Source organism: Sinocyclocheilus anshuiensis, unplaced genomic scaffold, assembly GCF_001515605.1.
Source record: "Sinocyclocheilus anshuiensis isolate Anshui unplaced genomic scaffold, SAMN03320099.WGS_v1.1 scaffold813, whole genome shotgun sequence".
Taxonomy (NCBI): domain Eukaryota; kingdom Metazoa; phylum Chordata; class Actinopteri; order Cypriniformes; family Cyprinidae; genus Sinocyclocheilus; species Sinocyclocheilus anshuiensis.
The window spans coordinates 1,663,387-1,678,025 of NW_015540942.1; the positions used below are offsets into that span (position 1 = coordinate 1,663,387).

The 14,639-nt window shown below is 42.2% G+C and overlaps 1 protein-coding gene across 1 annotated transcript in view; it reads right to left on the reverse strand.

Annotated features, from left to right (window-relative positions):
* Nucleotides 1–14,639, reverse strand: part of LOC107689688 (histone-lysine N-methyltransferase SETD1B-like) — a 21,927-nt gene that overhangs the window by 6,269 nt on the left and 1,019 nt on the right. The window contains exons 4-17 of the mRNA XM_016487808.1: nucleotides 13,603–13,727; nucleotides 12,049–12,299; nucleotides 10,246–11,959; nucleotides 6,782–7,321; nucleotides 6,525–6,695; nucleotides 5,999–6,086; nucleotides 5,689–5,852; nucleotides 4,842–4,881; nucleotides 4,473–4,680; nucleotides 4,330–4,382; nucleotides 2,182–3,506; nucleotides 1,311–1,695; nucleotides 899–1,077; nucleotides 556–666 (exon numbers count right to left, since the gene is read on the reverse strand). Of these exons, the coding sequence (XP_016343294.1) occupies nucleotides 556–666; nucleotides 899–1,077; nucleotides 1,311–1,695; nucleotides 2,182–3,506; nucleotides 4,330–4,382; nucleotides 4,473–4,680; nucleotides 4,842–4,881; nucleotides 5,689–5,852; nucleotides 5,999–6,086; nucleotides 6,525–6,695; nucleotides 6,782–7,321; nucleotides 10,246–11,959; nucleotides 12,049–12,299; nucleotides 13,603–13,727 (5,354 nt within the window). The remainder of the gene's footprint in view (nucleotides 1–555; nucleotides 667–898; nucleotides 1,078–1,310; nucleotides 1,696–2,181; nucleotides 3,507–4,329; nucleotides 4,383–4,472; nucleotides 4,681–4,841; nucleotides 4,882–5,688; nucleotides 5,853–5,998; nucleotides 6,087–6,524; nucleotides 6,696–6,781; nucleotides 7,322–10,245; nucleotides 11,960–12,048; nucleotides 12,300–13,602; nucleotides 13,728–14,639) is intronic.

A 14,639-nucleotide genomic window follows, 5' to 3' on the forward strand; every position in this document is an offset into this window, starting at 1 on the left:
AGTGAGGTAGGTATGTGGGGGCGTGTTCGAACGAGCCGTTTTAGGGGGGTGTGGCTGACTCTTAACTTTTATAAAGAATATCTCTTTGGATTTGAGGCTTTAGTCTTTGCAACTTTACAGATCTTCTTTATGCACCAAGAGCTTGTAACACTCCAAAGAGAAAGGAAAAAATGAAATGTCATCATATGACCCCTTTAACTTTGAACACATTAACTCAATCTCAAAGATCTTGTCAATCATAGCAACAGCCAGAATCACTGATAAGGCTCAGCCAGTCAGGGTCACTGATACAGGAGTCAGTAGACTTTACAGAGCTGATTGGGGGGGTATGAATTACACTACAAAGAGACCTGTCCGGTCAGTGTGCCCACAGATGCCATTCATTACATGGGCATTGCACTTACATCAAACACTGAACAGAATGCTATGAATTACTACAACTGAAAACAAGCTGAAGGGAGTTCGTGGAATTGAAGGAGTGGTGAGGTCAATGTAATCAAAGTCTTGATATTATGATCAAAGTTATGGTTGTGTCAATGAACTAAAGAACTTTACCTTCAGCTGGTTCAGTTTCAACAGGTCGGAGTCCATCACTGCTGGAGTGCCAATAGCACTGAGGAGACGCCGCTGCTCGGAGCGCCTTTCTGAGAGCAGACGATTCGAGCCCTATGAAGGAGAGACAGAGAGAGAGCTGCTCAGATGGATACAAATTACTAACCCAAACTTTCTCCCATATTCATGCTGAACAAAGTAATTTAATGAGTCAAAAATATTTTCAGTAACAACTACAGTATGTACATTAAAATATGACATCTTCACAGTAAAAAAAAAACAAACAAACAAGACTTCAATTACAAGTTCAACACACATTTGAGTTATTAAAACAAAGTGAACCTACTGCAGTATCATAGTCACCAGCTTCCTGCACAGTCACTGGCTGGTCTAGCTCAAGGTAGACGTCTTTCTCCTTGCGGCTGATGGGATAGTAGCCTTCACTACGAGCACAGCCCGTGACATGCTCTCTTAGCTGCCTATCTGCTGTCTTCTTCTTCCGCCGGGGGTTGGGGATGTTGGTCAGTGCAGGCAAGAGGTTAAGGGAGCAAAACTTGGGAAAAATGCACTTAGAAAGCAGCATCAATGTGTAAAGTAGCCTTTTACTCTATTTACTTGTACGCATTTACACTTCTTGTTTACTCTTTAAATTTGGTATTGTGGTACTGATAATACTGTCGGCTCCTGTATCGCTAATAAAAGCACCCGTTTGTTGGTATAAACCATGCATTTTCATTCTTAGGTAGCTGTAAGGATATTGGTATGAGGAACCCAGTGTGTGTCGTTGAGCCAGTCGGTGCCATGATCATCTTGCAACAGTTTCTCGTAGGTGCTCTTCAGGAGCCTCATATCTTCCTGGTCCAGGCCAGTGTTCCAGATGTCATACAGGATGGTCATCTGCTCAAACTCGCTACGGTTCTTGTAAGAGAGCTGTGGTACGGGAGCTGGTGTGGGCATGTGTTTGGGCCGTCGCTGAGTCGAGGGGGTCAAGCCAGCTTCCTGCAGGAAAAGTCGTTCGCTCTTTCTAACCTCTTCCTTTTCAAACTCTACCGATCTCTCCAGACCTAAGTCAGAGTCTCCCGAGTCAGAGCTGGAAAGCTCACCAGACTCCAACTGTTCCACATCCACATCTTCTTCATATTCCTGACAATAGAGTATGTTTGGAAAATGTTAGCAAACAGACAAAATGCACACAAAATGCAGACCAAATGGGGGGGGATATTCCGCCACTATTTGACAAACTTAACAGTATTACCCAACAATGCAGAACTGTTGAAAGCAGTTCAAGTTCTGTGGGTTTGCAGGACAAACTGTTATATCGCAACAGCCTGAAACATTCCAGCGTGGTAAAATTGTTGCAACAGTGCTACATTGACAATGCAAAGTGGCATTCAACTAGGATATAGACCATTGAGAAAATATATATACAAACCATCTAAGATGTTGCAAAGATCCTCATACAAGGACCAATGAAACTGTAGCTTTTCAAGCTTCAAGTTATTTAAACTGAAAATTACAGTCAAGCAACCTCCTCATTAAAATCCTCATTTGACAATTACTGTAATTGATGCTTAAGGGTGAATTCTCTCGCAACAAGTTCTTTAATGAGAACCAGACAGAAGCACAAACCTCTAACTTCCTTTTCCTCTGTTTCTTGATCTGTTTCTCCTTCTGCTTCTTAGAGATTTGCAGTTCCTCATTTTCTTTGTCCTTCCTACTTCTCTTCTTGCTCTTCCCTTTCCCCCTCTTTTCCATCTCCATCTCTTTGCTAATTGATCCTCTCCTCTTGTGTGGTGGGCCGAGTGTCTTGGTCTGCGTCTCAGCCGTGTCCCTGGAGTCGCACAGCAGGCCCATCCCAGAAAGGTCCCCGTATAGCTCTGGAGCCTCTCCTCTTGCGGCTAGCGCTTCCCCGATGACCTCTTCAGGGGCTTCCTGAACACCGTGCTGGTTGAGGTCGGCAGGGAGCAGGACTGTGGGGTCCTGTTTCGTCCTCTTCTGTGGAGATGTGAGGTGCAGAGGAGCAGGAGTTTTAGAATAGTTGTGCTCCTGCAGGACGAACAGACCCTCTGGATCCGGGAGTGGTTGGCGTGGGTGTGGGGCGAAGAAGTCTCCCTCTTCTTCCTCAAGCTTGTGCTCCTCTGCCTCATCGGAGGTCTCCGTTTCTTCAGAGTCAATATCTGCCTCCGGGTCCATTTTCAGCGCCACATCAGCCAGCACTGACAGGTCAGGCTTGGGGGCAGAGGCCAGCTGCAGCAGGCTGGACACTCCCAGCTGCTCCCTGAGTTTCAGCCGCTGCTCCAGCTCCTCTTCATCCTCTTCCTCCAGAGCGGGATGCAGATGAGGGGCGGAAGCCGACTGGCTGAGTGCCCGAGCACGACCACGTGCACGACCCTTCTGCGTGGTTGAAATGGGAACGGGGTCCTCGTAGGCCACTTTGACCAAGGAGGCATGGTCCAGCGGAAGGTTCTGGACAGTGAGGCAGACGGGCGCCGGGGGTGTTCTGGGAGAGTCTTTGCCACGTTTGGAGGAGTTTTTGGCAGTGGGAGTTAGTGGGGATGGAGGGAGACCTGGACCCTTTTTGGGCTCATCAGGCCGCAGGGAACGCACCGGCGGAGGGACGGTAAGAACGGCAGAAGGGGAAGCAGGGGAGGTAAGGGCGTTACTCTCGCTGGGACGAGAAGCAAACGGAAGGAGCATCGGGACGGGCTTGGAGGCGGCGGCTGGAGCAGTTGCTGTGGACATGCTTCCGGGAGAAGCGGAAGTAGGAACATCTGAGGCTTGTGAGACAGGAGTGGGAGAAGATGATGACAGAATGGAGGGCTTGACCTCGCTCTCTTCCATTGAGAAAGAAACAGTTTTGTGCCGTTTCTTGAGTGGGGGAAGGAGGAGAATGGGTGAAGAAGGACGGGGATACGGAGAAGATGGAGGCACAGCTGTAACCATTTTCTCTTCTTCTGGTAGTGAAAGAACAAATTAAGTGAACAAAACTTCGCACTTTTAAAAATAAAAATAAGGAATTTTAAACTCATAAATTTGCTTATTAACAGGATAGTCCACTCAACTCTGTTATCACTTACTCACCCTAATGTTGTTCCAAACCTGTTTGACTTACTTTCTTCTGTGGAACACAAAAGAAGTCAATGGGAAAGGAAACTGGTTATCATTATTCTTCAAAACATCTTTTGTGTTCAGCAGAATAAAGAAAGTCAAACAGGTTTGGAATGACATGAGGGTGAGTAAAGCGGAGAGTAAGGCCCAATCCCATTTCTACCCATTGCCCATACACTTTCCCCTAGGCGCGTTCACTTGAAGAGGTAGGGGTGTCTCGATTCTCTTTTGGTTGGAGTGGTGGGGGAAGGGGCCAGATAGTCCTCCAAACGATGATTTTTCAGACAAAGGGGTATGAGAATTATCTCAGCATACACCGGCTACAGCAGCAACATGGCTGCCCGAGCAAACAAGAAGACCCATAAATGTATGTATTTTTGGAATTAATAAGGATTTTATTAAAAAAATAAAAATCTGTTTTATGTTACATTCAATCTTGTGTTCATATTTACGGTCATGTTATTCAAAGAAATGTTTGCAAAAAAAAAAATAAAAATACGCCCAATACTTAGAAATCGCCAAACTTTTTTCTCAAATATGTCCATTTTGAGAGAGATTAAAGTTGTGTGTGAATTAGAATTGGGCCTAAGTGATAATTTTCATTTTTGGTTGGACTATCCCTTTAATTCCCTAATTTTATTGTTTTGGAAAAAGGGATCTTTAACTGACCTTGTTTGACCTCTGCAGCAGTCACTGATGATTGGTCAATGCTTGCTTTGTCCCTGTAAGAAACAGACATAATGCATGTCAACATGTGATATCTGTGAAGACACAACTTTCTTCACACTATCAGTTCTCGAAGATGGACGTACCTTCCATCCTTTTCTGCATCTATAGCCGCCATGCTGTCCATTGTAGACTCATCCATTGTGTCCAATGACTCACTCTCAGCGGCCTGTTCACCGTCTTCTTCATCTTCCTCATCGGAAGAAGAGGACAATGCTGAGGATGATGGTGATGAGCTCTCAGAAGAGGAGGAGGAAATGCTTTCGTCATCACTGTCTGCGCTAAGGGCTTCATCTGAGAAACATGAGAAATAGACAAAATAATTAGATGGCAAAACTCATAGATCTTCAAGATATGTTTGGATAGACAAATAAAAGCCTAAAATAAAGTGCACATAGCAACAAGGACTCAAATTAATAAGCACAGTACGAAAGACAAACAAGACAGCTTCATACCTTCTGACTCATCCAGTTTGTCACTGTCTTCATCCTCCTCCTAAACATAAAACAATGAGGAATCACCATTCACAATAACATGTTTGAACTCATCCCTTGGGAGTTGAGAGAATTCCTCCACAGAATCTTAAGAAAAAAAGAGAAATGCTGCCATCTAGCCATTATTCAATGAAATAACAAGTATTACATATTCTGCAAAAAAGATTTTCACCTTGATAGAATGTTTGCCTATATAGGCATCACACATTGTATCATGACCAGAGAAAAGAAATCATTCACATCAAATATTGATGACATTATAACATCTATTGGAAATATTTAAATGAACATTGATCTGTCATTCATGAACAGTGAAATATTTAAATTTGTAGATATGGAAACAATTCATGTTATGCACGTTATGTTATTCTGTGTAAAATTTATTAGAAAAACAAAAATAGAAACTAAATATTACCATTATTCAATTTATAGCCTACTTTTTTTTTTTAATTCAGAACAGATAAATTGTTCAATTTATGAGGTTGTTCAGTTAAGTTGGTAATAATTTTAAACAGTGCTGTTATCATTAACTAAAGGTTAAAATTGAAAATGGTTTTTGTTAACTGAAATAAAGTGGAAAATAAAATATAAACATTAGATTAACTTAAAATAATTTAATTGTACAAATTTTAAATGTGTAAGTTCTAGTACTAAAAAACAAAACAAAAAAAAACATCAGCCTCTGCAATTCTCTCATGCAGGGCAAATGAGGCTTGAGTTGTAAAGGAGCAATAGAATGCTCCAAACCAGCCTGCGCCAAATACTACACAGACACACAAAGGACAGACATAATGGTAAAGAAACCAACCTTCTCAGAGGAGGAACCATCTGATGTTTCTTCTCCCTCGCTGTCCAGATCGTATGGTTTGCGCGCCTTGGCTCTGCTCCTTCTCCTGGCTGCTCCTCTGTCTGCTACACGCCTTTCCTCTGTTCTTCTTGCAGAAGTGTCGGCAGATTTCCCCTGATACGAGTCTGAGAGAGAGAAAAAGAATAGTTAGCAAAGGAAGAATACATAGGAAGGTTATAGAATTACAATTATGTAAACGTCAAAAACAGAACCTTTGAGAGAATTACGGTAATGTCATTAATCCAGCTCTAAAACAGCATTAGAGTCATACCCTCATCTTCCTCATCGGGTGGAGTGGAAGGCCTGGCTCTCTTCAGCTCACCACCCTCGACAAGTTCCTGAGGATCCTTCCTCTTCACCTGAACAACACATTCCTCATTAGTAACATAATTTTCATATGAGATTATTTCAAATCATGGTAATGAAGCACACCAGTCTTAACAATGCAATTAAATTAAAATATTTCAATTTCTGTTAGAATTTCTTCAAGGTAAACAAAACTTTTATTTTGATGGTTTGTTGTGAAGATAATTCAGTATTAGTGTGTATTTTTCTCAAATGAAACTGAAATTTCTCTGAAATGACTCTCAGAACAGCTCTGTAAATTAAGTTCATGCGTCCATGTCCTCACTGCAATGTGATATTGTTTATCACCCAGCCCTAAATGAAAGATAAAGATTTAAAGACCAATATAAAAGTTCCATGTGATGGCCTCTAGGGGGTGAAATGTAACAATTACTTGCGAATGTTGGAAACTGTTTTCAGATGTTTAATAGGTGGGAAATAACGTCAAGCACCTTAAAAGAAGGCAAACGCAAGGCCCCCCGCAGGGAGAAACCCTCCATGCCTCCACTCTTGGCCCAGTCTACCAGAGACATGAGTGGCTCCCGAGGTCGGTTGCTCGTCTTCTCGTCTTTCTTGTCCTCCTCGCGCACAACTGCAACTCCCCGCATGGCTGTCTGGAATGGCTGAGCAAACGAAAGCAAGAGGTGGTACGGTTCATGAACACTGAAGGTCATTCACAAAAAACATACAGAAAACACTCTGATGTTACCTTAGCTTTCTGTTCCTTGCGGTCCCACCACTCGTCGAAGGTGCCAAAGGCGACATTCTCCACCATCTTGCGGTTCAGGTCCCTCTGCATGATGCTCTTCATCTCCTCGATCAAAGCTGCCAGCACCTGCTGCACTACTGCCTCGTAGGGGTTGTGGCCCATTATGGCCATCTGGTCACCTGCTGCTCCGTACAGCTCTCCATCTACGCCAGGCATTGTGCCGAAGCCAGGTGGAGGATAGTGGGAAGGAAACTGCTGGGGAAGTAGGTGAGGAGCCCAGGGGCTCTGGGGAGGTGGGATGGCATGATGGTGTGGAAGCTGTGCAGCGTGAGGGTCTGGGTAGGCGTATGGTAAGTGAGGGGGGATGTAGCGGTGGTCTTGGTCATAGTGGGTGGCAACATTCCCGTCTTGGTCCATGTATGGGTGGTGTGGGTGGTGCGGAGGTGCATGCGGAGGGGGTATTGAATGGAGGTGAAATGATGGGGGATATTCAGAGGTGGGCGGGACTTCTCCAGGGGGTGCCGTAGAGCTGTTGGAGGAGGCCCAGATAAGAGAGACATACAAAATGTGCATAGTGGGTCCCCAGGACTGGAATTGAAAATTACTGGGCTACAGAAAGGAACATGCCAAAGTCTACCAGAGCATGAAAAAGAGCAAAAGCATGTTTCACTTCTGTTAATTTACTGGATCATTTACGTCACATCAGAATTACCAACGTTTATAAAAATCCAGCATCATTTACTCACCCTCATGCATTCCAAAACCACAAGAATATTGTTTGTCTTTGGAACACAAATGAAGATATTTTTAAATATCAACCATACTCAAGCAAGTGGATAGGATTTCATTAAAAGAATCTTAATTTGTTTTATTGTTTTATTATGAATGAATTCATTCTGATTGACAAATCTGAATTGTGTTTACATGAATGCTAAATAAAGTGATCGGGTTGCTGTGCGCATTTATATGTCACAAGCTTCTAATCGGATTTAATCTTTTGAAATGCGCAAACTGCATGAATATGTCGCATACTGTTTTAAAAAGCACATTTGATATTTATCTACTTCGGTCCTAATTAGGCGACGATCAGCACATGAACAGTTGTGCTGTGCTGCTTACTTTTACTGCTTTATAAAGTGCCCCTTCCTGCACCCAAAACCAGTCGTCTGTTGATGAGTCTTAAACAAGGACTGGTGGATGTTGTCCTGCTTCACTTCACAGACGCTAAGTAAAAGCAGAATTTTAGAATGATGGGACACTCATTTATGACACTTTATTTACCAGGAAGGCACAGCTCGTTCTGTGTGTCATACGTCATTACGCTATTTCTACGTCAATTAGGGCTGCACAATTAATCGAAATTAAATCGCAAAGGCGATAAATCGCCATTAGGCAGAAGCTGCAATTGTCGTGCGTATCTTTCAGTGAAGCACGGTTCTGTGATCTCCATCCGAAGGCCAGAGGGTGCTCTCGCGCTGAAACTCCAAATACGCCCCGCAGAAGAAACCCAGGAAATCCCTATAGCGGTTGCTGAATAAACAGAAGATTTAAGTGACTAATAAACCCACGACTACGACAATATATGGTTTATCTGAGTTCGTCTTATTATAATTTTTATTATAATAAAGTATATAATAATGCAATGCTAATCGACATAACCTTTATCGCTGCTTAGAATACTATGAAATATGTTGTGTGCCTTATTCTGTGTAAGAAGCCACATCATCTCACATCATCAGGATTTACTTCCTTTACTTCAAACACTCGACTGACGTTATGAAGTGAGTTTGGAGTAAAAACATGTTATTAAATGTGGTATTTTCACGTGCTTTGATGGAGCAGCATTTATTACACAGAGCCGCACTGATAAGCTACGCAAACAGCTTTCATAATCGCAGAACGATTTCATAATTGCTCGATTAAATCGTCTGCGATTATGAACGCGATTTTGCGTAGCTTGTCGGTGAACTACGGCTCTGTGTAGTAAACGCTGCTCCATCTGAAAGCACGTGCTGGAGATTTACTACAAATCAAAGAACCGGCTTTACTGACGAGATTAATCGATTAATCGTGCAGCCCTAACGTCACTGCATATGCGCAGTACTTTCCAATTTCTGTTTTCAATCCGATCAAGTGTTTACATGTCCTCTCGCTCGGATTACAAAAGGAATAAACCACCCCTTACAATCCGATCGAAATTTTAATCGGATCTGGCCAATTCAATCCAATTGATGTGGTTAAATGTGGCTTTTTTAATTCTGATTTGCTTCTAGTCCTATTACGGGATTATTAGGGTCCATGTAAACACACTGTTAGCATCATATGTGTGAGTTTGTGTATCAGACAAACTGCAACATTCATATTTCTGCTGTGGGACAGGCTGTTAGATCAATCCATATAGAGTAAAAATGTCCAAAGCTTATCATTGTCATCAACATAAATTTTAATCGCAATTGCAATATCTGCTTTACGACCAATTTGAAAGTTCCATGTGATGGCCTCTAGGAGGGTGAAATGTGACAATTGTATGTGAACGTTTTCATTAAAAGTATCTTAATTTGTTTCAAAGATAAATTAAAGTCTTATGGTTTTGGAACCACACTAAAGTGAGTAAATTATATATAATTATATATTTAATGATATACAACATATTTTGAAGTCATGGAGCTACTAATGCACATAATACTGTTTTATATCAACAGTGAACCAATAATGGATAACAGGTCTGTTCTGATAGGGTCGTGAACAGCAGAAAAACAATGCTAATGCAAATAAAACTAACCATTTAATAATAGTGCATTAGTTATAATACCGAAACAAACAGGCATATCAGCTTTAAAAAAGGAGATGGAATGCTTCCCTTATCTTTTGTTGCTGAGCACTGCCACAGAAATTAATCATGAATCTTCGGGTGTGAACATCTCAGAGCATTTTGTAATTTAGCACTAATATAGCCACCATAATTTTCAATGCAAAAGTAAGATATGTCTTGTGGATGTGTGAGACTTCTGATTAATTAGTTGCTGTTTGCTGGTTGAGTCTTGATATTTGTGGGTTTGTTACTGTTTCCAAGCCTCTACTCCATTTCAAGTGAGAATACTAACTCAACAGTCATTTATGAGCACTCTTCATCTATAACAAACATTTAAGCTCAATTTTTTTAAAACTTCTGGTGTACACTACAGTCTCCAAGTTAACGATGTCCTAGACACCAACATTTGAACAATTGATAAACAAGAAATCATTCGAAATGGAGATAAAGGTAAAAAAAAATTTTTTATATATAGTACCACAGAAAAACGTGATTAAATATATGCACCGTTTGTTGTGTTCTTTTGGGATCTTTTGAGACCCGGAAATGGTGGCCCATGACACCAGAAATAACAAGCAGATTTGCACATTCGAATTACAAATGATAGCGCCTACCCTTGTTTTACATGTAACATGTAACCAGTAGGGCTCACCTGTGCCTCTCCATTGTAGGTGGGTGGTGTGTGTGGAGCCCTGTGTGAGTCAGAGGTTGTGTGCTCCTCCTGAGGCGGCGGCATTTGGCCCTGAAGAGACTCTGACACTAAACTGTGCGTAGCGGGAGTGGAAGAGGCCACCTCTGGAGGCGTTTTCCTGCCTTCACCCACTCCACCACCTTGCCTTTTGCCCCTGCTGCGGCGTCCATCTTTCTCTCCTCTTCTCCTATGTTGGCTTCCCTCCATCTCTCCTGGTCTCTTGTGACTAGGCCTTTCACGGTTCTCCTCTCTGAGTTTGTTTCCCCCATTGTCTGCATTCTCACCTGTTTTTTCTCTCTCTCTGTCCTCCTCCTTCTCATCGTCCTCATCATCTGAGGCAAGGAAGGAAAACTTGGCTTTTTGTTCCTTCAGCAACATCTCAATACGCGAGTCCAAGCTGCTACTGTGATGCATGAATGGCAGGCTCTCATTGGTGGAGTCAGGCTCCGGGGAGGAGTCACGCTGTGGAGGCGGCGGAGAGAGGGATGCTGTCGAAGAGGGGAGGTGGTGAGGCAGGGAGGTGGAGGATGGGGAGGTGGAGGATGACGGGATTGAGGCGTGAGGTGGCGAGGAGGTTGGAGGTGTCCGAGGTGGATGGGGCGGGGTGCTGGGATAGCGTTTGGGTTTGGTCCACTGTTCTTCTCGGATGGGACTGTCCTGACCAAAATCAAGAGAGCTGAGCGTTTCAGCCACAGCGGCTGCGATGACGGAGGCCGGCGGGAGGGGAGGAGGTGGAGGCGGTGGCGCCAGGGGCGTGTGCTGAGAATGAGCACGGTAGTCATTGTCCATGCTTCCTCCAATCCCAAAACTCCTCTCGCCTGTACTCGGCTGTGGTAGGAAAGCTGGCGAGGGCTCTAGCCGGGAGGAAGAAGGTGTGTCGTAGGGGGACAGGTCTTTAGACGACGAGTATCCTCCATAAGAGGTGGCAGAGGGAGGGGAGAGGCTGTTGGATGAGTGGTGGCTGGAGTTTGAGTGGCCTCCGTAACGTGGATCAGAGCTGTTAAATTCTCCTTCTTTGTCTCGCTCCCATTCCCGATCTCTGCTGCTCCTCCGCCGGCTCGATCCACCTCCACTGCTGCTGTGGTGGTTGTGGGAGTGATGGTGGTTCCGATGCCTTCCATGATCTCCCGAGCGGGAGCCTGAGCTGTCGCGCCGGTAGCCCCTGCCGTCCCTGTCCTCCCGCCGATCAGCATGATGTGAGTGATGTGAATGGTAGGATTTGGAGGTGGACGAGGAGTTTGTATCCTGTTGGAAGTGGTAAGAGGAACGTCGAGAGCTTATCCCGCCTTCACAGCGCCCTCCTGAGTCTCTCTCGCGATCCCTATCCCTCTGTCCCCTTTCTCTATCTCGGTCTCTCTCTCTGTCGGACAGCGGAGGTGGCTCAAACTGAGGCCCTGGAGGTGGCATGGGTGGATGCAGCGGCATGTGCATTCCTGAACCTCCAACACTGGGATACGGATAGGGAGGCTCGCTAGGTCTAAAGGGCGTTGTTGGAGGATATCCCAGCCGACCCCTGTGGAACACGGAGGGTTCTTGCGGAGGTGGAGCATGTAAGTCATCATGAAAACGAGGGGGCTTGAATCCTGATGATGAGGAGACTGCTGAAGAGGAGCAGGAGGAAGATGGAAGCATATCCTGCTGGGAATAACTTTGAGTGCTGCTATAGCCACCGTGCCTGAAAGAAAAGGATATTTTCTCAAATCGTTAAAGAGAAATTAACCGAGCAACTTCTAATCAAGGTTTTATGTAAATCTGGAAGCCAACCTGCCCACAGAGTATCCCGAGTCCTGGGAGAAAGGGGTTCCAGAGCGAGGAGTGCAAGGGGTGCCGCCGCCCTGTGAAGAAGCAGAGGAACCTGGCGTATAGGGTCCTCCCAGAGAGGATGGAGGGGTGTCTAGGCGCTGGTCTCCAAATCCAGTGTCCACAGAACATGGGGTGGTGCTGCCGCCAGAGTTTAGAGGTGCAGCGGGAGCTGCCATCTGGTCTGTGGAGAGCCTCCGCCGGATATCAGACGACTAACAAAAGAAGAAAAGAAATATAATCTAATCATTTAGAGAGGGTAAAAATAACTAATACACATTATAATTTTGTTTAATTATCGGTATTGGTTAATAGTGTATGTGTGTAGTTTTCACATTAATTGAACTTTGCCATCATTTAACAATCACTTAAAGTCTATCAGTGTAAAATTGTATTAATCTTTAAATACACTTATAACAATCAAAAATTTTTTATTTTTTATTCTGTATTTGTTAGTAGTGTTTTATTTGTAATTTGCATTACCATACAAAAGATTTCTATTTCAGAAAAATCCACTTTTGAACTTTCTATTCAAAGAATCCTGAAAAAGATTAATCACGGTTTCAACCAAAATATTAAGCACACAACCGTATTCAAATGTACCATATGGAAACATATAAAAATAGGAAACAGTTACTACTTTTACTGTATTTCTGATCAAATAAATGCAGACTTGGTGAGAATGAGATTTCTCTCAAAAGCATTAAAAAAATTTTTTTACCATCCCCAAAAGTTTGAATGGTAGTGTATTAAAAAAAAATATATAGAATTAATATTAGAAATATGTGAGTTATTGGCCATCTTTATCTGCATCATCCATCATTTAAATACTGTTGCATTCCTAATAAAAATACAGTAAATAGTGTGCTAAACAGGGCCCAGAGGGATATAAAATATAAGGCCCTGAACTGTGACTGGACCACTTACACTGAATATTTAGGAACATGGCAATAAAAATCGCTTTGTCTCAAATAAAGTAAAAAAAAGTCTTATAAAATACAGTATGACCAATAAAATCCCCTATTATTGTTTTATTACAAGGATGTGGCTGCAAGCAATCCAAAACTCCTACAGATAAGTGAGGGAAACGACATTGTTCACTGAACATCATAATGCTGGTATACAGGGGAAAAGCAATGTCACAAACACGATATCTGAAAAAAATGGCCAATTGATATTGAGTTAAGAGCCCCAATGCCAGTAGAGTCTCAACGCCAGCAGCCACCGTCTACAGACACAAACAGTTTTCATCTGCATTTGGAAAATCTCAATGCATGCCTGATGGCTCTTTTTTTTTTTTTTTTTACATTTTGTGGTCCACTAGTGGTCACTATAATAACACAGACAGGGGTTTGAGAGTGACTGTAATATGTAGAATAAACTGCAAGACAACTCAAACCAAGGAAGGCCATTGCTCTTCAAGGACACCAAGAAACTTTGGCTGGTAACCGCACACACTTATAGGAAAGCAAAGCATTCTTTCCAGTGTGGCTGAGCTAAGGTTTGTTTGGTACTCACTGTATCTGGCTGAGTCGGGGCTGGGGGCTGGAATTTTTCAGTGAGAGTTTTGCCTCCAGTCGGCACTGTCTGAGGGGTGTATGAGCCACTCACTATCAATTCATAGTACTTCATCCTCTGTTGGCCTAGAAAACACACACAATATCAATTCAACTACAGAGTGGTGCATTTATTTCCATCATGCAATGCTGGACATTCCATTTTTTCATTATACAGTTTCATTATCACTATGTTTCATATTTTCAAGAAATAAAGAGATGTAAGGATATAAACAAGCATTATTCTAAAATGAATTTTGAAATTTCTTTGCAAGTAGGAATGCAAACAATTACAATTGTATTCTTTTTTATCCAAATAAATGTATAATAAATAAATAACTAAAATCATACATTTTAAATGCTACAAATAAATGTAGGCATCACAACATTGTAATGTTAAGTATGAAAAATGGATAGTCATTTAGAGATTTTCTAAGGATGACATTTAATAAAATTATTAAATTACTATTGGTTTTAAATATTAATTTTTAATGAGAGTTAGATGAAGGCAAAAGAAAAGGGAGAAGATGAGCATGAAGGATTAAATATCCAGTAATGTTTTTAAAATAAATCTCTCATGCTCACCAAGGCTGCATTTCTTTGATTAATAATATGGCTAAAACAGTAATACTATGAAATATTATTACAATTTGAAAATCATTTTCTATTTTAATATATTTTAAAATGTAATTTATTTCTGTGATTGCAAAGCCGAATTTTCAGCAGCCATTACTCCAGTCTTCAGTGTTACATGATCTATCATTGCAATATGCTGCTTTGGTGCTCAAGAAACATTGTTTATTATCAGCAATGTTGAAAACAGTTGTGTTGCATTATATTTGTGTGGAAACTGTGATAGACATTGTTTCAGGATTATCTGATCAATTTAAAGTTCAAAAGAACAATATATTTGAAATAAAAATCTTTTGTAACATTACAAATGTCTTTACTGTGACTTTTGATCAATTTAATGCATCCTTGCTTAATAAAAACATTTAT